The 26,768-nt window shown below is 45.8% G+C and overlaps 1 protein-coding gene across 2 annotated transcripts; it reads right to left on the bottom strand.

Annotated features, from left to right (window-relative positions):
- Positions 1–4,333: 4,333 nt before the first annotated feature.
- On the bottom strand, positions 4,334–16,564 carry SMKR1 (small lysine rich protein 1). Of its 2 annotated transcripts, none has more exons than XM_034964975.3 (2): positions 14,276–16,564; positions 4,334–4,844 (listed from the first exon to the last, which is right to left on the bottom strand). In XM_034964975.3, exons 1-2 carry the CDS (start codon positions 14,337–14,339, stop codon positions 4,654–4,656), a joined length of 255 nt encoding a protein of 84 aa, XP_034820866.1. In that variant the 5' UTR covers positions 14,340–16,564; the 3' UTR covers positions 4,334–4,653. The 2 variants fall into 2 exon arrangements, with proteins under 2 accessions (XP_034820866.1, XP_034820867.1); XM_034964976.3 differs by having other exon boundaries at positions 4,334–4,848; positions 14,276–16,483.
- Between the last annotated feature and the right edge of the window lie 10,204 nt (positions 16,565–26,768).

The raw sequence follows: 26,768 nt of genomic DNA, 5'->3' as shown, positions 1-26,768 counted from the left end.
GCTAACACGGTGAAACCCCGTCTCTACTAAAAATACAAAAAATTAGCTGGGTGTGGTGGCGGGTGCCTGTAGTCCCAGCTACTCGGGAGGCTGAGGCAGGAGAATGGCGTGAACCCGGGAGGCGGAGCTTGCAGTGAGCCGAGATGGCGCCACTGCACTCCAGCCTGGGCGACAGAACGAGACTTCCTCTCAAAAAAAAAAAAAAAAAAAAAAAAGTATGCAGCACCTCCCCACACTCCTCTCTCTTTTGCTCCTGCTCTAGGCATGTGGTGTGCCTGCACCCTTTTGCCAAAAGTAAAAGCTCCTGAAGGCCTCCCCAGAAGCCCAGCAGATGCTAGTGTTATGCTTGTACAGCCTGCAGAACTGTGAGCCAATTAAACCTCTTTTCTTTATCAATTACCCAGTCTCAGGTTGTTTTTTGTTTTGTTTTGTTTTGTTTTTGAGACAGAGTCTTACTCTGTTGCCCAGGCTGGAGTGCAGTGGTGAGATCTCAGCTCACTGTAACCTCCACCTCCTGGGTTCAAGCGATTCTCCTGCCTCAGCCTCCTGAGTAGCTGGGATTATAGGTGTGCGCCATCATGCGCAGCTAATTTGTGTGTGTGTGTGTGTGAGACAGAGTCTCACTCTGTCCCCCAGGCTGGAGTGCAGTGGTGCGATCTTGGCTCACTGCAACCTCTGCCTCCCTGGTTCAAGCGATTTTCCTGCCTTAGCCTCTTGAGTAGCTGGGACTATAGGCACACAGCACCATGCCTGGCTAATTTTTGTATTTTTGGTAGAGATGGGGTTTCACCATGTTGGCCAGGCTGGTCTCAAACTCCTGGCTTCAAGTGATCCGCCTGCTCGGCCTCAGGTATTTCTTTCTTTCTTTCTTTCTTTTTGAGATAGAGTCTCACTCTGTCGCCCAGGCTGGAGTGCAGTGGCGCAATCTCGGCTCACTGCAAGCTCTGCCTCCCAGGTTCACGCCATTCTCCTGCCTCAGCCTCGCAAGTAGCTGGGATTACAGGCGCCCACCACCACACCCAGCTAATTTTTTGTATTTTTAGTAGAGACGGGGTTTCACCATGTTAGCCAGGATGGTCTCTACCTCCTGACCCGCCCGCCTCGGCCTCCCAAAGTGCTGGGATTACAGGCGTGAGCCACCGCGCCGGGCCAACCTCAGGTATTTCTTTTTAGCAATGCAAAATGACCTAATACACTGTGCCTTTCACAAGCTCCTCTTTGAATCTTTAAAAGCAGCAAAAATCAGGATTCTTGCCCATTTGAGTTTAGGGGAAGTAAAAACAGCAGGGTTCAAGGATATATTTTATCATCAGATATCCTCCGGATGTCCTCCAGAGGTCTTAATCCCACCCTCCTCTTAATCACCTTCATAAATTGCATCATGAATGTACTTTATCAAAGTTGAAATAGAAACTTAGGTGCCCTCTGTTAATCTGGGTAGTAGCCTTCTTGACCAGACTGGAAGCTCCTTGAGGGTAAGTGTATTAGTCTGTTCTCATGCTGCTGATAAAGACATACCCAAGACTAGGTAACTTATAAAGAAAAAGAGGTTTAACAGACTCACAGTTCCACGTGGCTGGGGAGGCCTCACAATCACGGTGGAAGGTGAAAGGCATATCTCACACGGCCACGGCAGCAGACAAAACAGAATGAGAGCCAAGTGAAAGGGGAAACCCCTTATAAAACCATCAGATCTCGTGAGACTTATTCACTACCATGAGAACAGTATGGGGAAAACTGCCACCGTGATTCAATTATCTCCCACGAAACCCTCCCACAACACGTGGAAATTATAGGAGCTACAATTCAATATGAGATTTGGCCGGGGACACAGCCAAATCTTATCAGTAGGGATCCTGTCTTGCTGTCTTTGTGCCAAGCATAGTAGATGCTCAATTAATGTATTGAAATAGCTTTTGTTGAAAAAAGTTTTTAGCGTTTCACCAAAATAAAAAAAAAAATTCTCAAAAAGTAAAATGCATCCTAACCTTTATATAGCGTGTGTGTAATGTTTATGACTTTATGTATATGTGGTAACACTAGAGCATGGCTACTAGAACCCAAAATTTCTTATGGCTTCTCTCAGAACCCCAGGGGTCCAGTGAGCACAATACTGAGACAGCCTCAGGCAGTCTGCTAAACTGGGGTGAGCCTTGAGTCACGGTGCCCCGGCCAGTCAGACCAGTGCTTCCCCCATCCCAGCACTCACAGTCCTGGCTCATCATTTCATCGTCTCAAAAGAAAAGAGCACGACCACTTTCAGACCTTGTTAGCCTGTAAATGCCTGTATCTGTGCTACAGATGAGCAGCATTTCAAGTCGTCTGGAGTAAAGTCTGTGCTGCTGGCAATAGTTGTGTTATCCTGACTTCTCTTCCCCAAGCCCTGTTCTCTGTAACAGAGACGTGTTGTGAAATGCTGTCACTTGCTTCTCCCTTTCTTTCCCTTGGGACCACCCGGCCAATGGAAGCCTTGCAGGTGCGGGCAGTCAGGGATCAAAAGGAAGCTTTGCAGGTGCCTTCTCCCCAAACTTCCAATAACCAGCTACTCAAATACGAGCTCCTGAACCCAGGTGAGGCAGGAAAGGACATTACACATCCCACAGGTTCGGATTCCACTAAGCCTTTTAGCTTCTGGGTAGGCAGCATTAACTGGAGCGGCAGCTCTCTACCTGTGTGGCTGGGCAGTAGCAGCATAATCTGCCAGCGTACCAGAAACACAAATCCCTGAGCTCCATCCTTCCTGCGGGGGTAGGGCCCAGCAATCTGCACTTGGCCAAGTGTTCTAGGTGACCGAGAGGCACACTCAAGTGTGAGAACTGCTGAACTGGAGTTAGTGAGTTCAGCAGTCCCTAACAGGGTGGGAAGGTGCTCCCTGTCTCCAAAACCAGAAAACACAGCAGAGGAGACCTCCCTTCAGATCCACCTAAGTGAGGGCTCCTCTGGCAACTGGCCAAGGGCTTCTATGGAAACTGCACAGATGGTGCAGGTAGACAGTATTGTTCCCAACAGGCTCACGTGGGTCATGGGCACCCCACTTCTCTAGCACAGAGATTCATGGAGCTTCCTTTTTTCTCTGTTGCGTATGAAAGCCTGAGTCCTGAGTTGCAGCTTCCCTTAGCAAACCTCATGAATCCTTGCAATCCTCACAAGGCCACCTGGAGCATAATTATAATTCCAACAAACTAGAACATCCCCGGAGGTGCTGCCTACAGTGTGTCAGCTTTGGGCTCAGAACCATGAATGGAGACAACGGTGCAGGGGCTGAGGAGGGGCAGGAAGAGCCAGGAAGACAGAGCAGGAGGCAAGGATGGAGTGCTCAGGGAGTCAAAGACGGCGTCCGCACTTGCAAAACGCTGGCTTTCACATCTGGAGAATTTAGGCCTCTGGGCCGAGGAGAAAGAACTACAATTTCACCTCTTAGGCGTCTCCTTACAGGGCTAGGGAGATCCTAGAATATCAGCCGAATGCCCAGGGCAAGTAAGTGCCTGGCACCAATTCTATAACTCGGGGCCAGCCAAGTTTTAACAAAGTAGGCAGAAGGTGGGAAGAAATAGAATGTGGAGGGAAGGAGGGAGAAGAGTCAGGTGAAATATGGAAAAAAGAGGGATGGCCAGGTGCGATGGCTTTCACCTGTAATAAAACACTTTAGGAGGCCGAGGCAGGTGCAGTGGCTCATGCCTGTAATCCCAGCACTTTGGGAGACTGAGGCGGGTGCAGTGGCTCACGCCTATAATCCCATCACTTTGGGAGACCGAGGCGGGCAGATCACCTGAGGTCAGGAGTTTAAGACCAGCCTGGCCAACACGGTGAAACCCCATCTCTACTAAAAATAAAAAAATTAGCCTGGGCTGGTGGCGTGCGCCTATAATCCCAGCTACTTGGGAGGCTGAGGCAGGAGAATCGCTTGAAACCGGGAGGCAGAGGTTGCAGTGAACTGAGATTTCGCCACTGCACTCCAGCCTGGGCAACAGAGTGAGACTCCGTCTTAAAAGAAAAAAGAAAGGGATGGGTGGATTTGCCCCCTTTGCCCTGCATCCAGCCATTTCACACTGTCAGCCACTTCTCACCATCTGCTTGCAAGACTGGCAGGGTCAGAGCATTCGTGACCATCTTAGCATCCGTGGAGCCTGTGGCTAATTCAAATCAAACAGAGTCAGACTGCTGAGAAGAAAATTATAGAAACAAAGTACTTATTATTTTCCATTAAAAAAAAAAAAAAAGGAAATGGTGCCCAAGAGAGGAATGTTCCTAAGGAAACCCAGTGTTTCTTGCTGTGTCTTCTCTAAATGACAAACGCTCTTTGGCAAAAGAAAACAATTAATGCAACTAGAACTGCCTTCTGAGAGCAAAGTTTAATCCTGACCCAGAATTATAATAATTTCTGAAAGTTCTATTAATTTCAGCACACTGTGTAGGAATTACTCAGGCTTTTCCCATCCTATAGCTCCTAAAAAACCAAAGTGGCTAACCATATCTGGCATAACAGAGGAAGTAAGGTGCATTTCCTGATCTTCCACCATCACAGAAAAGCACACTTAATTTGCATCTCAAGTCGTCTGGAGTAAAGTCTATGTTGCTGGCAACAGTTGTGTTATCCTGACTTCTCTTCCCCAGGTCCTGTTGTCTGTAACAGAGATGTGTTGTGAAATGCTGTCACTTGCTTCTCCCTTTCTTTCCTTTGGGAGCACCCGGCCAATGGAAGCCTCGTAGATGCAGGCAGTCAGCGACGTTGTGGGCGATGTAGTAGAGGTTCAGCATGGCCGCGGGGCTGAGAATGTCCACTTCTGGTTTCTTCTGTTTCTTCCCATGAGACTTGCCCTGGCCTTTTCCTTTTTTCCCTTTAGCTGGCTTTCAAAGATAAATATAAATATGGGAGGAGGGAAGTTAGTTTTTTGGTTTTTGTTTTTTTTGAGACAGGGTTTCACTCCCATCACCCAGGCTGGAGTGTAGTGACATGCTCTTGGCTCACTACAACCTCCACCTCCCGTGCTCAAGTGATCCTCCTGCCTCGGCCTCCCAAGTAGCTGGGATTACAAGGTGTGCCCCACCACGCCCGGCTAATTTTTGTACTTTTAGTAGAGACAGGGTTTCACCATGTTGGGTAGGCTGCTCACAAACTCCTGACCTCAAGTGATCTGCCCACCTCAGACTCCCAAAGTGCTGGGATTACAGGTGTGAGCCATCTTGCCAGGCCGAGTTAGTTTTTATAAACTTGGTATTATTTTCAGTATTTCTGTATTGAACAAGGAAAAAAAATTCCTAAAAGGAAATAAGTCAAAATAGCAGCCACAACAAACAGTTTGCATCGTCCTGTCTTCTCTAAATGACAAACCCCCTTTGGCAAACGAAAACAATTAATGCAACTAGAACTGCCTTTTGAGAGCAAAGTTTAATTCTGACCCAGAATTATAATAATTTCTGAAAGTCACATGCAATCTAATTTGACAAATGTTTATTAAACACCCTGATTAAAAGAGACCCAACCTAATGCAAGCTGTGGCCCTTGTTTGCATTCTTATTTGAACAAGCTGCAAAAAGATGTCTTTGAGTTAATCAGGGAAATCTGATCATGTCAAGGAATTATTAGTAATTCTATTAGGTCTGACAATGGCAGCAAATCACAGAAGAAGATGTCCACACGTTTCTGAAGTGCACACTGAAATCTGTAGGGATGAAATGAAAGAAGGCCTGAGGTTTGCTTTAAAACACTCAGCTCCCCCGCTGCCCCCCACCCAGAAAAAACAGATAAAGCAAATGTGGCAAAATCCTAATTATTTCCGAATCTGAGAAATGGCTATATGAGGATTTAGTTTATGATTTTATTTTCATTTATGTTTGGAAATTTTCATAATACACATTAAATTTAAAACAAGTTTGATAATTAGGATGCAAATATGTATGTTGGCACTTGTTTTACAAGTAATCTCTACCTCATTAAGCAGTCATGAGGTTTAAGTGAGACACAAATATAAGATACTTAGCATAGGCTGGGCGTGGTGGCTCACGCCTGTAATCCCAGCACTTTGGAAGGCCAAGGCGGGTGGATCACCTGAGGTCAGGAAGTTCGAGACCAGCCTGGCCAATAAGGTGAAACCCCATCTCTATTAAAAACACAAAAAGTAGCTGGGCATGGTGGCAAGCGCCTGTAATCCCAGCTGCTCAGGAGGCTGAGGTAGAAGAATCGCCTGAACCCAGGAGCCAGAGGTTGCAGTGAGCCGAGATCACGCCACTGCATTCCAGCCTGGGGGACAGAGCGAGACTCTGCCTCCCCCCGCCCCCCCGCAAAAAAAAAAAAGACACTTAGCACCATGTCTGATGTGAGACAAATACTCAATAAATGATGACTGTCATCACCTTCCTTTTTTTTGGAGACAGAGTCTTGCTGTGTCACCCAGGCTGGAGTGCAGTGGCACAAACTCAGCTTACTGTAACCCTGACCTTCCAGGCTCAAGCGATCCTCCCACCTCAGCCGCCCAAGTAGCTGGGACCACAGGCATTAGCCACCATTTCTGGCTAATTTATTTTTGGTAGAGACAGTCTCGCTATGTTGCCTAGGCTGGTCTTAAACTCCTGGTCTCAAACGAGCCTCCCATCTTGGCCTCCCAAAGTGCTGGGATTACAGGCTTGAGCCACTGTGCCCGGCCTGTGCCATCATCTTTAACACCACCAACACTCAGAGCTGATTTCTATGTATTATTCCTGCCTTCAAAATGGAAATGTAGGGGCTCAGTTAGGCTACCCAGCATGCAGAAACCAGTGTCCACCAGGCTCGGTGTCTATTCTCTTTCCATGACTACCCCATAAGGTCAGTGTTCTCTGGGAAAATGAATGGATACCATCCTAATCTGGAAATAAACTATTACATTTTGAGCTTGTCAACCTGTTTTTCATGGATTGTGCTTTTGTCATACCCAAGAAATCTTTGCCTAACCCAAGTAACAAGCATCTTCTATATTTTCTTCTAGAAGGGTTATAGTTTTTGGTTTTACATTTATATTTGCTAGAACTGCACAAAACTGAGTTGAACTTCTCTATGTCCTCTGACCCACACATACAGAAAATAACCGATGGAAGTATATTATTAAAAAATGTCTCTTGTAGGCAAGGGAGAGGAGAGGAAGGTATAAACGTTCAAGGACACCTGCAAGGGGTAAGCATTTATATAAAATAGATGTCCTATTCACAGCATTGCGGTCAAAAAATGTCCCAAGCTAAACAAAGAGGAACATAGTTCATGTGTTACAACTACTAAAATAGGCCGGGCGCACTGGCTCACGCCTGTAATCCCAGCACTTTGGGAGGCTGAGGCGGGCAGATCACAAGGTCAGGAGTTCGAGATCAGCCTGGCCAATATGGTGAAACCCCGTCTCTACTAAAAATACAAAAATTAGCCAGGTGTGGTGGTGTGCACCTGTAATCCCAGCTACTTAGGAGGCTGAGGCAGGAAAATCTCTTGAACCCGGAAGACGGAGGTTGCAGTGAGTCGAGATCACGCCACTGCACTCCAGCCTGGTGACAGAGTGAGACTCCGTCTAAAAAAAAAAAAAACTGCTAAAATACATTTTTGCTAGGTGAAATAGAGTACATTCCTAGATACAAAACCCGGGAATGAAGATGAGACGTATCTTGCAATGCAGTGGCCTGGCTTCTCTGAGAGAATCCACATGAAAATCCTATGTAACTGCATTCTCCTGGTAAAACAGCCCCATGAGGTAAGGGATGTACATTTTACCAGAAACTCTTAAAGACTTTGGGTCTTGATTTTCTTTCTTTTTTATTTTTTGAAACTGAGTCTTGCTCTTGTTGCCCAGGCTGGAGTGCAATGGCATGATATTGGCTCACTGCAACCTCTGCCTCCCAGGTTCAAGTGATTCTCCTGCCTCAGCCTCCCGAATAGCTGGCATTATAGGCACTTGCCACCACGCCTGGCTAATTTTTGTATTTTTAGTAGAGACAGGGTTTCGCCATGTTGGCCAGGCTGGTCTTCAACTCCTGACCTCGTGATCTGCCTGCCTCGGCCTCCCAAAGTGCTGGGATTATAGGCGTGAGCCACCGCGCCTGGCCTGGGTCTCAATTTCTTTATGTCTTTGTACTTTTTTGCATGCCAACCACACTTGACTTAATGTTTGTGTTTTAATCTTTAAAATGGTTTGGGACCTAAAATTCACATAAAAGTTTGACATTTTTGTTTGAAGTTCTCATCTTATTGTAAAAAACTGGCAAACTGATTCTAAAATTCATATGGAAACACAAAGGATGTGAGATAAAGGTTTGACACTATTTTCAAAGTTCTCATCTTTTTGTAGAAGATTCCAAAATTCACATGGAAAAGCGGACTTAGGAAAAAAGAACAGGCTGTGTGCAATGGCTCACGCCTGTAATCCTCACACTCTGGGAGACTGAGGCAGGTGGATCACCTGAGGTCAGGAGTTTGAGACCAGCCTGGCCACTACAGTGAAACCCGGTCTCTGTTAAAAAATACAACAATTAGCCGAGTGTGGTGGTGGGCACCAGTAATTCCAGCTACTCAGGAGGCTGAGGCAGGAGAATCGCTTGAACCAGGAAGGCAGAGGTTGCAGTGAGCTGAGATTGTGCCACTGCACTCCAGCCTGGGTGAGAGAACAAGATCCTGTCTCAAAAAAGAAAGAAAAAGAAAAGAACAAAATTGGTAGACTAATACTACCTTATTTCAAGAATTATTATAAAGCTACCGTAACAAGATGGTGCGATAGTGGTGTCAAGATAAGCAACTAGAACAATGGGACAGAATAGAGTCCAGAAATAGATCCACACGTATTTGATCAGCTAATTTTCAACAAAGGTATTGGTGAAGCAAAGATAATCTTGTTCAACATATGGTGCTGGAATAATGAATATCCATTTACAAAAAAATGAACCTCAACCCATAGTCTCACCATATATAAAAATTAACTCAAAATAGATAATAGAAATAAATATAAAACCAAAAACTACAATACTTCTACAAGAAAATAGAGAAGACTTTTGTTACCTTGGATTATTAGGCAAATATTTCTTGGATATGACATTAAAAGCACAACTCATGAAAACAACTTGATAAACTCACCATCAACATTTAAAACTTTTGTTCTTCAAAAGATATTATTAAGAGAATGAAAAGACAAGCCTCAGACTGGGGGAAATATCTGCAAATCATGTATCTCATAAAGGCCTATATGGAGAACAAAGAACTCTCAAAACGCCATAGTAAGAAAACCACTCAATAAAACATGTTCAAAGGTTGAATAGACCCTTCCCCAAAAAAGATATACAGATGGCAAATAAGCACATGAAAAGATACTCAACATTAAGTCATTAGTGAAATGCAATGAAAACCAGGAGATACCACCACATATATTTTGGAATGGCTCAAGTCAAAAAGACTGATCCTACCAAGTATTGGTGAAGATGTAAAGAAACTGAAACTCTTATACACCTCTGATGGAAATCTAAAATGACAGAACCACTTTGAAAAACAGTTTGCAGTCTCTTTAAAAATTTAAACACATGTCTACCATATGACCCAGTCCATTCCACTCCTAAGGTGGAAATGAAAGCATATGTTCATTCAAAGACTTTTACATGAATGTTCATAGTAGCTTTATTTGTAATAGCTAAAAACTGGAAACAGGCTGGGTGCAGTGGCTCATGCCTGTCATCTCAGCACTTTGGGAGGCCAAGGTAGGAAGATTGCTTGAGCCCAGGAGTTCAAGATCAGCCCCAGCAACAAAATGGGACCCCATATCTATATTAAAAAAAAAAAAAAATTGGCTGGGCACAGTGGCTCACGCCTATAATCCCAGCACTTTGGGAGTCCGAGGTGGGCGGATCACGAAGTCAGGAGATCGAGACCATCCTGGCTAACATGGTGAAACCCTGTCTCTACTATAAATACAAAAAATTAGCTGGGCATGGTGGTGGGCGCCTGTAGTCCCAGCTACTCGGGAGGCTGAGGCAGGAGAATGGTGTGAACCCAGGAGGCAGAGCTTGCAGTGAGCGCAGATTGAGCCACTGCTCTCCAGCCTGGGCAACAGAGTGAGACTCCATCTCAAAAAAAAAAAAAAAAATTAGTCAGATGTGGTGGTGGTATGCATCTGTAGTCCCAGTTAAGGTGGGAGGATCACCTGAGCCCAGGGAAGTTAAGGCTGTGGTGAGCCACGATCAAGTTGCTGCATTCCAGCCTGGGTGACAAAATGAGACCCTGTCAAAAAAAAAAGAAAGAAAGAAAAGAAAAGAAAGAAAGAAAGAAAACCTAAAAGCCCATCAGCAGGTGAATGGATAGACCATAGTATAACCATACAATGGAACACTACTCAGCACTAAAAAGGAATAATTACTGATAAATGATATAACATGGATGAATTTCCAAATAATTACTCAAGTAAAAAAAGTCAGTAAAAAAAAAAAAACATAATGTATGACTGCATATATATAAAATCTCAGAAACGATAAACTAATCTAGAGAGAGGGCAGACCAGCCATTGCCTGGGAGGGTTGGGAGGGAGTAGAGGTACAGAGAGGGGCAAGAGAGAAAGGTGGATTACAAAAAAATGGGTGATGGCTATATTTACAATCTTGATTGTGGTGATGGCTTAATGAATGCACACATTTGCCAAATTTATCAAAGTGTGCATTTTATTTTTTATTTATTTTTTGAAACAGGTCTCACTCTGTTGCCCAGGCTGGAGTACAGTGGTGCTATCATGGCTCACTGCAGTCTCAATCTCCCAGGCTCAAGCGATCCTCCCACCTCAGCCTCCTGAGTAACTGGGACTACAGATTTGCACCACCATGCCCAACTAATTTTTTCTACTTTTTATAGAGATGAGGGTCTCTTATGTTGCCCAAGCAGGTCTCGAACTCCTGGGCTCAAGCTATCCTCTCGCCTCAGCCTCCCCAAATTCTGGGTTTACAGGCATGAGCTACCATGCCCAAAGCATGCATTTTAAACATGTAAAATTTATTGTATGTACATTCCACCTCAATAAATCTGTTAAGAAATTATTACATGGGAATAATAAAGGTTTTGTTTCTGGGCCCATCCATTCCTTGGATTGGTTCAATACAACTTTGTGGCTCTTGGCTGTTCCTGGTCTCAGAACATGCAGCTCCCAACTTAAAACCCTCCAAACTCCTTAAGGAAAACCACTTGACTCCAGCCACACTGGACTTTCTTCTAGTTCCCAACACCCCGAGCTTCTCCCTGGGCAATGCTTGCTCTTCCTGCAGACCTTCTAATTGAAGGGGCAGAATTCGTTGCTTCTCTTTACGCTAGCCTCTGCTCAAATATCACCTCTTTAGAAAAACCTCCTTGACAGGCTGGGCATGGTGGCTCACAGTGGCTCAGCACTTTGGGAGGCCGAGGCCGGTGGATCATCTGAGGTCAGGAATTCAAGACCAGCCTGGACAACATGGTAAAACCCCATCTCTACTAAAAATACAAAAAAAATTAGCCAGGCACGGTGGCAGGTGCCTGTAATCCCAGCTACTCAGGAGGCTGAGGCAGGAGAATTGCTTGAACCTGGGAGGTGGAGGTTGCAGTGAACCGAGATCGCGCCATTGCACTCCAGCCTGGGCGACAAGAGTGAAACTCTGTCTCAAAAAAAAAAAAAAAAAAAGAAAAAGAGAAAAAGAAAAACCTCCCTGACACCATGTCTATATTCTGTCTGTAACTGGAGTGACCATATAATTTATTGCCCAAATCAAGATACTTCAACAAATATAAACAAACATAAACTGAGACTGTCCCAGGCTAGGGACAGGGGGAGGTACAGTGGTCTGTCTTTAACAGTCTCCCAGCAACCCCAGTAGAGTCACTGTCCATCTCCTTCCCCGCAGCACTTTTCACTAGTTAATAGTAATTGTTGTTTATGTTTATTGTTTATTTCCCTCACCAGAGATTCTGTCTATAAATTTACCACTGATTTCCCCAGCCTACACCAATATCTGCCACACTGCAAGGATGCATAAATATCTGCTGAGTGAATGAATACATCACAACTGAGATGCAATGCAAGAACAGAATTTAGAAAGCAAATGTGGATTTCTGCTTTTCTGAATTTTAAGATGCCTCCTTCATTCATTCAACAAGTATTTAACAAAAATCTACTGTGTCCCAGGCCCTGTATTAGATGGGGAGCAAAGGAGATCTCACGATGATTACAGTCCAGTGAGGTCTGAGAAAGACACTAGTCACCTAATCACAAATGCATTTACTCATGACCCATGCTGTGAAGAAAGGGCCCTATTGGCCAGGCGTGGTGGTTCACACCTGTAATACCGGCACTCTGGGAGGCCGAGGCAGGTGGATCACTTGCACCCAGTTTGAGACCAGTCTGGGAAAGATGGCAAAATCTGGTCTCTACAAAAATTTAAAAAATTAGCTGGGCTCAGTGGCACACACCTGTAGTCCCCAATACTCAGGCGGCTGAGGTGGGAGGACCCCTTGAGCCCAGGAATTCAAGGCCAAAGTGAGCTATGTATGATGCCATCGCACTCCAGCCTGGGCAACAAAGCAAAACCCTATCTCTAAAAAAAAAACAAAAACAAAGAAATTAATAAAGAAAGACCCTATAATGCCTATAACACATGGAATTATAATAGCACAAGATGGGCAAGGGCTGACCTAGTCTGGGCCATCAAAGGAAGGGCTCCCTAAGAGTGGCCTGTGGGCCCAGAGTAGGGAATTCCAAGACCAACAGCCTATGCAAAGTCTCTGAGGCCGGAGAGAAGGTGCACAAAGAGACAGAAACCCAAAAAAGGCCAACATGGCCAGCCCACAAGCAGCCAAGGGGGCCAGTGAGAGCAGCTGAGGCAGGAAAGGTAGGCAAGGTTCCCCTCTGGCTTGCAGGCTCTGTGCACTAATGTGTTTGACCTTCATTCAAGGAGCATGAATTAACTGGCATTTGCTTCAATGGCTATGTACAGCATTCTGCCTCAGTTCCCTGGGCCCTGAAAGAAATGGCAGTTGGCTGGGCACAGTGGCTCATGCCTGTAATCCCAGCAATTTGAGAGGCCAAGGTGGGCGGATCCCTTGAGCCCAGGCGTTTGAGACCAGCCTGGGCAACATGGCGAAACCCTGTCTCTACTAGAAATACAGAGATTAGCCAGGCATGGTGATTCCTGCCTACGGTCCCAGCTACTTGGGAGGCTGAGGCAGGAGGATCACTTGAGCCTCAGAGATGGAGGCTTCAGTCAGCTGTGATCACACCACTGTACTCCAGCCTGTGTGACAAAATAAGACCCTGTCAAAAAAAAAAAAAAAAAAAAAGGTAATAGCAACCATGGAATGACTCTCAAACCAAGAAATTTTTACTTAATCCTTTTACATGAAACAAACTTGAAAGAACACAGAAACTTAATGATTCCTACACTAGAGTCTAATGAGGAATAAGGCTTTCCAAGGAAAAACAGGCAAAGCACCAGAGGTGAGGTGCAAAGGGCTGTGGGCGCTGAAGGAGCGATGGGGAAGCAGGAGGCAGGGTCCTTCTGATCCAAGCCTCAAAGAAAACGGATCAAGACAGGGAAGGCGCAAGGGGCTTCCAGAAGAACGCGGGTTTAGTGTGGGATGCAGGGTTTTTGTTCGTTTTGTTTGTTGTTGTTTAGCAGAGAAGATATGGCAGAGAAAGCTCGAGGTTGAGGCCCCTTTAGCAAGGGCTCTGTGCGCCCAGCTCAAGCGTGCAGTACTTAGTTTAGCAGACAATGATGCCTCCCTGAGGACTTGGGGCACGGGCTGGAAGGTCACAGCCCTTCTGGAAAGAGCAGCGAGGGTGGGAAGGAGGTCGTAAGTGACTGGATGAGGGCTGAGAACAGGAATGCTGTTGACAGCAAGGTGGTGGTACCAGGCTCACTCTCTGCTTCCTGAGTCTGCAGAGCAGTGGAGAATCCCGCGCGGGCACCCAGGGTGGCGACGGCAGCTAACAGCTCGGACCCGTCACTGTGGGCATGGCCTGGCGCCCTGAGGTGCCACACCACGGTGCCACCCTCCCTTTATTTTCCACATCAACCGTCTGGGTGTGAGGGCTGCTCAACAGGACTACGACCTAAAACCTGGAAAGAGGGCTGGCCTGACTCCGCGACTGCTGCGCCCCCAGCAGGCGCGGACCGCCGGGCACCCCTTGTCCCTCCATCTTTTCGCCACGCGTTGAGGTCGACCCCAGGGAGAGGCGGTGACCTCGGCGCCCGCGCCTCTCCGGGACACCCTGGGGCTCCACGGCGCGCGCCCTGGCCCCCGGTACTTTAGGGAGACGGGGATTACCATGGCGATTCTCAGCCGAGCAGGCAGGCGTGGTGGACTCTCCCGATCCCGAAGCCCTTAGCATCCACCGGGGCCGCTGCCCCCAGCGCCCGTTCCCCTAGCACCCCCGGCCCCTTCTCGGCCCTCCTCAGGAAACCGCCACGGGCCCAGCCTCACTACGCCTCCCCGCCACGCCTCGCTGGGAGGAGCGCGGCCGGTTTCCGAGGCAGCCAGCAGCGGAGCCGGCTGGACGCGAGGCACCTGCTTGCCCCACGCGGCACCTAGGCCGCCGCAGCTGTGGGCGCTGGGCCGGCGTGCGCCTCGGGGGCGGGGCCGCGCGCACAATCACCGGGCGTGTGGCAAGGCCTCGCTGTGGTTACCGTTGCCAGGGCAACGCGGCAGCGCGCGGAGGGTGAGCGGAGCGGGGTTCCGGGCCTGCGCGCGCGGGATGGGCCTTCATCTAGTACGAGGCCGACCACGGCCTCCAGCGCCCGGAACCCCAGTTCGGCGCTTTAGCGTCTGGGTTTGGGCTGCCGGAGCGGCGAGCGCGGGGCGAGGGGGCGGGCTCGGGCGGCGCTCCCACTGGGGTGGCACTGGGGTGAGAGCGTAGGCTAGGCCCGCTCACTCGGCCAACCTGGGAGAGATCATCGGAGAAGCTCTTTTGGGAAATGAGCATAAGGACTGTGACGGTGAAGGGAGAATATCATGGGAAATGTTTGCAAAAGAGCCGGATAAAGAGAGTAAGGGCCCGAGAGACTAAAGGGGTGGGGAGGGAGTTCATGTGCAAGTAGGATTGGGCGAGAAATGTACAGTAGGTACAGTTTTGCCTCCAACCTTGCCAGTTCCAGCCTCCCTCCCCGCAGGTGAAGTCTACACTTTGGGTGGTACGACTCATTCTTTTTTATGACTTGTCATTCCTTTTTTTTTTTTTTTTTTGAGACCGACTCTCTCTCTGTCGCCCAGGTTGGAGTGCAGTGGCACGATCTCGGTTCACTGCAACCTCCGCCTCCCAAGTTTAAACCATTCTCCTGCCTCAGCCTCTTGAGTAGCTGGGATTACAGATGCGTACCACTATGCCCGGCTAATTTTTGTATTTTTAGTAGAGATGGGGTTTCGCCATGTTGGTCACGCTGGTCTCGACCTCCTGACCTCAGGTGATCCGCCCGCCTCAGCCTCCCAAAGTGCTGGGATTACAGACGTGAGCCACCGCGCCCGGCCTATCATTCCTTTTTATTCAACAGTTATTGAGCATCTGCCACGTGCCTGACACTCTTCCAGGCCCTGGAAATTGAGCTCTGAATGAGGCAAAGTCCTTGTTCTTTTAAGGGGTGATTTGCGGGAGGTGGTCGTGGCTGAAATGGAGGGCCTGGCAGACATTAAAAGTGATAGGGACAGTATGGCATATTGCATTAAATTGATGTGACCACTGGGTGCTCTTTTAGATTGGTGACTGGGGAAGGCCTCTCTGAGGAGGTGACGTTAAAACAGATCTGGATGACAAGGAGCAGTCAATTATGCCAAAATTAGGGACAGGAGGAGGAGGCTAGACCAAGAAGCAGGAGTAGGGTCCTGGAAGGCTCTGCAAGGATGTGGTGTTTTGTTTGCTTTCTCTTGAAAGACAAACTGGCTTCCAAAGAGGACTGTTTGTGTTCTAGGTTCTCTTACATATGCTTTCCCTAATCCTTCATTAACAGAGCAAACCCAACTTCCAACTACTTTTAATATGTCTGTGAGTTTTTCTTATGAGTCCATATGCCCTGGATATGGCAAATTCTCCTGCCCTCCACCTGCACTTTCTTCTCTTCTTGCGCCTGTCTTCATCCCTGGATGGGGCTGGCCCACCCCAGCCGCTTACACTTCTCTGGGTTATCTCAGCTCTCCCAAGGTTACCCCTATGGGATCACTCCCAAATCTGTTCCAGCCCTGCTTTTCCTGAGCTCCAGATCAGAGATCCAGAGCCCTGCTACAAGGTTGTTTTGTTTTGTTTTCTTTTCTTTTCTTTTTCTTTTCTTTTTTTTTTTTTTTTTTTTTTGAGATGGAGTCTTGCTCTGTCGCCCAGGCTGGAGTGCAATGGCACGATCTCTGCTCACTGCAACCTCTGCCCCTTGGGTTCAAGCAATTCTGCCTCAGCCTCCCAAGTAGCTGGGATTACAAAGCATGTGCTATCACGCCCGGCTAATTTTTGTATTTTTAGTAGAGACAGGGGCCAGGCTGGTCTCGAACTCCTGACCTCAGGTGATCCGCCTGCCTTGGCCTCCCACTGGGATTACAGGCGTGAGCCACTGCACCGGCCTCCTGCTACAAGTTTTAAAACTCAGCTGTCTTGAAAGTAGATCAGTGGTCGAGGTGTGCCATGGGTGGGGGAGGATTGACTCTGCAGTGGGCTTAGAGGAAAATTCCTGAGCGATGGAAATACTCTCTATCCTGATTGTGGCAGTAGTTACACAGGTGCAGGGCTGGCTGCATCATTTGCATGGCTTAGTGCAAAATGAAAACAGGAAGAAGCAGGGAAAAGTGCCACTAAAGGTACTAAATTAGAAAGCTTTCCTTTTCTCTGTGGTCTCTGTCAACCTGTTATGCTGTTTTTATTTACTGTTTAATGTGTTTCCTTGGGTACGGGAACACTCCCCTTCCTAGCTATCGTCCCATAGCAGATGGGTGACCCTCGAGGGATTGCACCCTCTGTGCCAGGATGTGCTTGGTGTCATGACTGTGGTGGACAGGACGCTCGCGTGTCTCACTCTGAATGTACGGGGGTATTGCCATGCCCTGCCCTAGATGGGGTTGGGCGTTGGGTAGGGTGAAGGTGGGGATTGGGGGTAGTAGGGGGTGACAAGAGGTGAGACTCAGCAGCAGCTAAGGCACCAACCCCCTTCCCCCAACAGGCTCCATTATCCCGTCGGATTTCATTGACAAAACAAAAATTCAAAGGTAAAATTACTAAGAAATTTTCACACTGTGAAACTCAGAGCACTAAACCCCAAGCCTGTGGCCCTTCTAAGAGTAGGACTCGGCCAGGCACGGTGACTCATGTCTGTGATCCCAGCACTTTGAGAGGCCGAGGAGGGTGGATTACCTGCGGTCAGGAGTTCAAGACCAGCCTGACCAACATGGTGAAACCCCATCTCTACTAAAAAATACAAAAATTAGCCAGGCATGGTGGTGGGCACCTGTAATCCCAGCTACTCGGGAGGCTGAGGCAGAAGAATTGCTTGAACCTGGGAGGCGGAGGTTGCAGTGAGCCAAGATTGCACCACTGCACTCCAGCCTAGGTGACAGAGCAAGACTCCTTCTCAAAAAAAAAAAAAAAAAAAAAAAGGAGTAGGACTCTGTGTGACCACTGGGGGGTCAAACAGCCCATGAACCTGGCCCTGCACAGGTATATACATTTGTCAGAATTAATTAAATTATATACTTCAAATGATTTCAGTTTACAATATATGAATTATAGCTTGATAAAGTTGATTTTGAAACTTCAACTCAGGAACCTTACCCTACCACATCTAAAATCAAACATGGCTGGGCGCGGTGGCTCACACCTGCAATACTAGCACTTTGGGAGGCTGAGGCAGGTGGATCGCTTGAACTCAGGAGTTCGAGACCAGCCTGGGCAACATGGTGAAACCCCATCTATGCAAAAAAAAAAAAAAAAAAAAAACAAAATTTACCGGGCATGGTGGCACGCATTTGTGGTTCTGGCTACTTGGGAGGCTGAGGCGGGAAGATCGCTTGAGCCCAGGGAGTCAAGATTGCAGTGAACAGTGATTGCACCACTGCATTCCAGCCTGGGTGACAGAGCAAGACCCTGCCTCTAAATCAATAAAATCAAACACTTCTCATAGCCAATGTGTATCTCCTTCTGTTTTGGATGATGGCCTCAGCAGCCATCTAGGTACCCACGCTAGGAACTGGTCACCTTTGATCCCTCTCTCTCTCCTTGTATCTAGAACACTCTCATCTGCACCTACTTGAGGCTGCCTCCTGACTTGTTTTTTTTGTTTGTTTGTTTTTCTTTTTCTTTTTTTGAGATGGAGTTTTGCTCTTTCACCCAGACTGGAGTGAAGTGGCACAATCTCAGCTCACTGCAGCTGCTGCCCCCTGGGTTCAAGCAATTCTCCTGCCTCAGCCTCCAGAGTAGCTGGGATTATAGGCATGTGCTACCACACCTGGTTAATTTTTGTATTTTTAGTACAGACAGGGTTTCACCATGTTGGCCAGGCTGGTCTTGAACTCCTGACCTCAGGTGATCCGCCTGCCTTGGCCTCCCAAAGTGCTAGGATTACAGGCATGAGCCACTGCGCCCAGCTGACTTTCTTTTTTCTTTTTCAATTTTTTTTTTCTTTAATAGAGATAGGGTCTCCCTGTGTTTCCCAGGCTGGTCTTGAACTCCTGGGCTCAAGGGATCCTTTTGCCTCAGCCTCTGAAAGTGCTCAGATTATAGCCATGAGCCACCACACCTGACCCTCACGTTTTTAAGTCTGTAGATGGTGCCACCTGCTCCCAATCACCCAGCTGCAAGCCTCTCAGTGTGCCCTCCTGCATTGCTTGCCAAGCCCTGTCTCTCTGGGGGACCGCCCTTCCCTACCCTGCTCTTCCTCAGATCACCACCCTGCTCAGGCCTGTGCTGTCTCTGGCCTGGGCTGCTACAGAAGTCTCCTGACCAGCCCTGCTGCCTCCTGAGGCTTCTGCACTCCATCTGGTATTCTTTCTAAAGCACAGATTTAATCATGTCTCATCCATTTTCAAAAACTGTTGATGACTATTTCCTACAAAGAACTCCTTGGTATGGTATGAATATGTGTCGTCTTCCCGAATCTCGCCTCCATCTGCTTGTCTAGTTTTACTTACCCTTGCTGGCCCTCATGCCTTATTTTGGCCACTCTCCTCTGTCTCTGGGATTTGTGGTGCTCCACACCTCCCAGCCTCTACTTATGTGGTCTCCTATAGCTGGAGTGTTTTCTCCTCCTTGCTTATCATCAGAAGCCTATTCAACCTTCGAGGCCCAGCACAAACTGTGAGTTCATTAATCACTAGCAACACTTTGTGCCCATTAAACTCAGCCTCGGCCTCTGGCATTGCATGAATCTGTACTTCAGTTAGAGAGAGGTTTCCTTGTCTCCTCCACAGTGAGCAGCCTCTTTTAGGCTCCTCACTTTATGCCACAGCAGTAATGATAGAAGTTAATGGAACAATTTTCATGGTTCATTGGGAAGTATTATTGCCTTTATTCTGCCAAGCCCAGAGACTTCATTCTCATTGACCTCTGAGCCTAAGTGAAGGCTGCTAGCCTCCCCTCCTTTAAGTCCCCCACTTGTTTCTGGGGCATGCTTTCTGCTCCTTGCTCATCCCAGCCCGCATTGTCATTACATGCCTATCTGCCTCCTGCTGCACTCCAAGTGGGGGATGATCTCAAAGTCCACTCCTCAGCCCTGTGCGCTTCTCCCTCAGTGTCCCCTCCCCTGCTGGCTCAGGGAGTCACGTCAGTGCCTACCACTGTCATGATGACACAGTCTCTGTGGTGAAAAATGGCTGCCCTCTGAGCTCTGGCCCTTAGCCCCCATCATTCCCTGCACTTTGGGCATCTCCCCTTGTCCTGCCTCATCTGGTCCCCACTGGCTGCACCGTTCTCCCCAGCTCCTGCCCTTTATCTCCTCTAGCTCATCTTCATCCATCTAGAATGATAAGTTCATTGGTCAGGCCTAAGTGTCCTTTGGAAATGCTCTTGTATCAATCCCTGCCTTGATATCCATATCATTTCATCCTTTTCTTACTGCAAATTGTAGCCAACACTGAAGGGATGTTTGCACACATATTGCATTTTCACTTCACTATAACCAGTGTGGTCGTTTCTATTATGTTCTCCACTTTGTACACGAGGTCAGAAAGTGAGTAACTTTCCCAGGTTCACAGTCAGAGTCAAAGCCCGCTCTGTCTGTCTGTCGAGCCTGTGCTGTTAACCACTATAATTATTCAGGAAGGTGCCCTGGACTTGAGGCCAGAAGATGTGAGTTCATGTCTTGGCCTCACTACTTATTAGTTGGGCAATTCTCTGAGCTTTACTTTTTCCCCTTGGGTTGCTGTGAAGGCAATATGATAGAATAACTGTGAAAGTACTATGTGAATTAATTAATTATTATTATTTATTTATTTTGAGACAGAGTCTTACTCTATTGCCCAGGCTGGAGTATAGTGATACAATCATAGCTCACTGCAGCCTCGAATTCCTGGGCTCAAGTGATCCTCCCACCTGAGCCTCCCTAGTAGCTGGGACCACAGGCTAGCACCACCACACCAGGCTAATTTTTTTTATTTTTAATTTTTTGTAGAGACAGGGTCTCCCTGTGTTGCTCAGTCTGGTCTCAAACTCCTGAGCTCAAGTGATCCTCCCTTGGCCTCCCACAAGTGCTGGAATTACAGGCATGAGTCACTGCACCTGGCCTGCTGTGTGAATTTAAAGTGTTTCCAAGAAGCCTTACTTTAAAAGATATAAAGCACAAGAAAGCATGTTTTGCCAGTGGACAGGCAGGATATAAAATGGTCTAGTGATGATTGAAACAATTTCAGTGGCAGGACTGTTTTCCATCAACCAAATGGATCTTCAGCCTTTGCACGGAAGAAAGCCTTAGCATTGATCTGCAGGGAGGTAAGGAGAGCTGCTGAGGTGTGTGGCTGGATGGTAGACTTTGTTATAGCACATAGTTCAGATTCTTGCTAGTATCAGAACATCATTGATTACATATGCATTTGTCTTAAATGCCAGTTTACTTAAGAATCACTTAATGTTTAGGACCTTAGATGTTTATTCCACAAGAACTGAACAAATCTTCCTGTGTAAAGTGGAAGAAGATGTTAAATTTAGATAACTATTCATTCTCACATCAGAATAGCACTAGTTAATTTTATCTATTTATGAATACACATCCTTATGTCTTCTTTATAAATAGTAATGCTAACTGTGCTGTTCTTTTTAAAAATTACCAGAATTGAAGCATGCATTCTTAGAATATCCAAACTTAGAATATTCTATCACTATCTTTCTTAGAAGTTACACTTAAAAATTCCTATTTCCTCTTTTCTACTCTGGTGACATCTTCTTTCTGTCCTTCCTTTATTTTTTCTTTCTCTTTTTTTGTTTCATTAAGTGCAATAGTATATCACTGGATTCATTTCATGATAGCCCCACCCTTGGTAGCCCTTATATTAAAGAAGAAGTTACAGAAAAAATAAACCGCTCTTTGTAGGTCATTTCCTCTGTTCACCCACTAGGGTCCTAGCAGTGAGAATGCAAGACCTTGGGATACAATGCCAGCTGGGGCAGACTTAGGAGAGGAGTCATTCATATCCAGGACAGAGGTCAGCAAACTCTGTGAAGGGCCAGAGAGTAAATATTTTAGACTTTGTGGGCCCCGTGTCCTCTTTTTTTTTTGAGATGGAGTCTCGCTCTGTCACCCAGGCTGGAGTGCAATGGCATGATCTCGGCTCACTGCAACCTCCGCCTCCTGGGTTCAGGCGATTCTCCTGCCTCAGCCTCCTGAGTAGCTGGGATTACAGATGCCCCCCACCACGCCTGGCTAATTTTTGTATTTTTAGTAGAGACGGGGTTTCACCATGTTGGCCAGGTTGGGCTCAAACTCCTGACCTCGTGATCTACCTGCCTCGGCCTCCCAAAGTGCTGGGATTTCAGGTGTGAGCCACCTTGTCCGGCCCTGTGTCCTCTTTTACAACTACTAAACTGTGCTGATGTAGCATAAAAGCAGTTACAGGCTATGCAGCACATAACAGCATGTTGGTTAATGGTGGACCACATATACAACAGTGATCCCATAAGATTATAATGGGACTGAAAAATTCCCATCACCCAGTGATGTCTTCATGATCCTGACCCTGTGTACGCCTAGGTTAATGTATTTGTTTCTGACCTAGTTTTTAACAAAAAAGTTTAAAAACTAAAAAAAATTAAACATAGAAAAAGCTTAGAGAATAAGGATATAAGGAAAGAAAATATTTTTGTACTGCTGCACAATGTGTGTGTGTTTTAAGCTAAGTGTTATTGCAGAAGAGTCAAAAAGTTTAAAAATATTAAAAAGTTTATAAAGTAAGAAAGTTACAGTGAGCAAAGGTTAATTTGTTATTGAATAAAAAAATTTAAATACATTTAGTGTAGCTTAAGTGTAGAGTGTTCATAAAGTCTGCAGGAGTATATAACAATGTCCTAGACCTTCACATTCACATACCACTCAATTTCAGCCCTGCAGTCTCCATTGATGATAAGTGCCCTATACAGGTCTACTATTTTTACTGTATTTTACTTTATTTTTACTGTACCTTTTCTATGTTTAGATACACAAATACTCATTCTTGTGTTACAATTGCTTGCAGTATTCAGTACAGTAACATGCTGTGCAGGTTTGTAGCCTAGGAGCCATAGGTTATACCATATAGCCCAGGTGTGCAGTAGGCTATACCATCTAGGTTTGTGTAAGTACACTCTGTGATGTTTGCACGAGGACGAAATTGCCTTATGATGCATTTCTCAGAAAGTATCCCCATCACTAAGCAACGCATGACTGTACAAACCACACGTAAACAAATGAGCACATCTGTGTTCATTTTCATGTGTCAGAACATATTTTTCTTCTTTGGATTTTCCCCAACCATTTAAAAACGTAAAAAAACATTCTTAGCTCATGGGCTGTATAAAAACTGGTAGTAAGCTAGAGTTGGCCCACGGGCTGTTAATTTGCCAATCCCTGATCTAGAGAGTTAAAATGCTATTTATTATTCTTGCTGGGGGATTGAGAGGGAGGGGAATGAGGTAGGAAAAATAATAGCAATTATTGGGCACTCATATTTAGTAAGCATTCTCCTAAGCACTATATATAAAAATCATGTATACTCATTTAATACAACCATAGAAGGTAAGTAGTAATATTAGCCCCACTTTACAGATGGGGAGTCTGAAGCATAGAGAGACTAAATCATCTGTCGCATATCACACAGCTAATAGAGGCAGAGCATGATACAATAGCTCACCAAGTTGGGTCTAGCACCCTCTATCTGAGCCATTATGCTGTACTGCCTTTCTGGGTAAAATGTTATCTTCTGGTAAAGACATATTTTCACAGGCATCCACATGGAAGATCTTTGTCCTGCCAGCTCCATTAAGCATTTGAACAAAAAGTTACAGAATGTTTGAAGTAATGTTTCCATTTGGAGGCAAGGGGACAGATGGCACTGTCTTATTTAATAAAGAAGTCACTTTCCCTGAAGGTGTTTGAGCAGAGGTGGGATGACTTTTGTAGTCTTGCGGTTCCCTAGAAAGACTTTGGTTATTTTCTTTTCTATAAAATAAAAGTAAAAATTTAAAATTCTTGATTTTTGAAATTTAAATCTGGCTAATTACTACAGGAGCAAACAGCCTGAACACCTCCCCATAGCACACTTGGGCACCATCTCATTACATTTACAGGATTTGGGAGTCTGAATAACCAGAACTGCTGGGAGGAAATGATACGTCAGACTGTTTTGACCTATTGCTATGGGAACTGAGTGAATCTCCCTTAACCCCATCCCCACCACCACCACACACACACACACACACACACACACACACACTTGCTACACATGATTCTTCCCATCTATACCCTTCTTAGGTGAAAAGTATTTGAAGGTGGTGTTAGGGAAGACTTATTTATTAAGTAATTAAAATCATATATTATTAAATGAGTATAATAATTTATAGTTATATGAGAGAATATTAATATGGAAAGATATCCAAGACAAATGGTAAAGACATAGAACAGCATGTCTTGTGTTCCCAATTGTGTAAAAAAAAATGTTGGTAGGGAGGAGATGGATGAGTACTGTGGAAGTTTTCTGAAAGGATAAAAAAATATTGATAGTCATTACTTCTGGGGAACAAGATAGGGATCTGGATGGGAGGAAATTACATTTTTCATTGTGTACTCTTGTATCCTCTGAATTTTTAACCTGTATATTCTTAATTAAAATACCAATAAATGCAGAAATGTGTTATTCAACTGGATACCTGCTTCTTCATGACATATACCCTACCCAAGCCAGAAAATCTTTCTTTACTTGAATCTCCTTTGACTACATTTGCAGTTGCAAGCATTTTTCAATTAAAAATAACCTCTCCTGGGACTTGCCTTACACTACTAATGATGACAGAGAGGGAGTAAATGAATCATTGTTGCTATTTGTTAGATTTTTGATGAGTGTTAGTGGGTAAAGTGGGTTGAATGGTGGCTCCAAAAAAGATTTGTCCACATGTGAATCCCAGGAAACTGTGACTATTACCTTATACGGCCAAAGATGTGATTGGGTTCAGGATCTTTAGAGGAGGATCATCCGAGGGGGCCCCAAATGCAATCACATGTATCCTTATGAGAGAGAAGCAGAGGGAGTTTTGAGGGAGAAGGGGAGGAAGAATTGTGACCACAGAGGCAGAGACTGGAGTGATGCACCACAAGCCCAGGAATTCCCAGAGCCCCCAGAAGCTGGAAGAGGCAGGGAACAGATTCTCCCATCTGCACCTTTTGAGGGAGCACCTTCCTAGTGACACCTGACTTCAGGCACCTGGCTTCCACACTGTGAGAGAGAATAAGTTGGCCAGCCGCAGTGGCTCATGCCTGTAATCCCAACACTTTGGGAGGCCAAGGTGGGTGAATCACAAGGTCAAGAGTTCGAGACCAGCCTGGCCAACATGGTGAAACCCTGTCTCTACTAAAAATAGAAAAAATTAGTTGGGCGTAGTGGCAGGCACCTGTAATCCCAGCTACTCAAGAGGCTGAGGCAGGAGAATTGCTTGAAGCCGGGAGGCGGAGGTTGCAGTGAGCCGAGATTGTGCCACTGCATTCCAGCCTGGGCGACAGAGTGAGACTCTGTCTCAAAAAAAAAAAAAAAGAGAGAGAATAAGTTTCTATTGTTTTGTTTTTTTGTTGTTGTTGCTGTTGTTTTTTGAGATGAACTCATGTGTTTTCCAAACATCACCTATTGGGACTTACCTATACCAACATTTCCAGAAATAATTTGCATGTTGTTACAATGCTTCACCAATATCAATAGAGCTTTGATCTCTTTGTTCTACTCTATTTTAGAGATTACACATTTCCTTATATTGTTAAACCACCACCATATAAACAATCTGTGTTGAGTGGTGAGGTAAGGGTGGTAAATTATTCTCTTCATTCTATTTTTTTTTTTTTTTTTTTGGTTCAGAGAAAATGGGAAAGGAGGAGACTCAGAGGCAGATAAAGTTTATATTTAATGTATAGATAATAAAATCATACTGTAGCCATTTTTACTCTCAAATGTCTTTTTGAGGTCTCTAATGTTGAAAAACATCATATAAAATATGTGCTATGGCCGGGTGTTGTGGTGCATGCCTGTAATCCCAGCTACTCGGGAGGCTGAGGCAGGAGAATTGCTTGAATCTGGGAGGCAGAGGTTGCAGTGAGCCGAGGTCACACCATTGTACTCCAGCCTGGGGGACAACAGTGAAACTCTGTCTCAAAAAAAAAAAAAGTGCTATGGTTTGAATGTGTCTCCCAAAGTTTGTGTGTTGGAAGCATAATTCCCAATGCGATCATGTTGAGAAGTGGGACCTTTAAGAAGTCATTAGATCATGAAGACTCTGCAATCATGAAGGGATTGATGGAGTTATTGTGGGAATAGGTTGATTATCTCAGGAGTGGGTTCTTGAAAAAGGATGAGTTTAGCCCCCTTTTCCTAGTTCTCTCTAGTGTGCTATCTTGCCTTTCTGCCTTCTGCCGTGGGATGATGCAGCATAAAGGCCTTCGCCAGATACCAGCGCCGTGCTCTTGGACTTCTCAACCCCCAGAACTGTAAACCATATACATTTATATTGTTTATATAAAATTATCCAATTTCTGGTAGTCTTATAACAGAAAACAGACTAAGACAATATAGTTGTCCCTCAGTATCTGGAGGGATTGGTTCCAGGACCTCCTAAGGATACCAAAATCCTTGGATGCTCAAGTCCTTGATATAAAATGGGGTAGTATTTGCATATAACTATGTGCATCTTCCTGTATATTTTAAATAATCTCTAGATTACTTATAATACCTGATATTAGGTAAATGCTATGTAAATAGTTGCTTTACTGTATTGTTTAGGGAATAATGACAAGAAAAAAAGACTACATGTTCAGTATACAAGCAACTTTTCTTTTCTTTTTTTTTTTGAGACGGAGTCTCACTCTGTCGCCCAGGCTGGAGTGCAGTGGTATGATCTTGGCTCACTGCAACCTCCGTCTCCAGGCGATTCTCGTGCCTCAGACTCTACAGTAGCTGGGATTACAGGCATGAGCCACCAGGCCTGGCTAATTTTTGTATTTTTAGTAGAGACAGAGTTTCACCATATTGGCCAGGCTGGTCTTGAACTCCTGACCTCAGTTGATCTGCCCATCTTGGCCTCCCAAAGTGTTGGGATTACAGGCATGAGCCACCACGCCTGGCCTCACAAGCAATT

This window comes from Pan paniscus, chromosome 6, assembly GCF_029289425.2.
Source record: "Pan paniscus chromosome 6, NHGRI_mPanPan1-v2.0_pri, whole genome shotgun sequence".
In the NCBI taxonomy this organism is placed as follows: Eukaryota; Metazoa; Chordata; class Mammalia; order Primates; family Hominidae; genus Pan; species Pan paniscus.
The sequence above is the reverse complement of the archived record's forward strand: the minus strand, read 5'-3'. Positions and strand labels throughout refer to the sequence as shown.

What these genes read in the sequence shown, in the direction of transcription:
- SMKR1 (XM_034964975.3), bottom strand. Translation starts at nt 14,339, where the DNA reads ATGCTAAGGGCTTCGGGATCGGGAGAGTCCACCACGCCTGCCTGCTCG. An exon ending in CTCGGCTGAGAATCGCCATG is followed by an intron (nt 4,845 to 14,275) that starts GTAATCCCCGTC and finishes TTTGAAAGCCAG; the next exon opens with CTAAAGGGAAAAAAGGAAAA.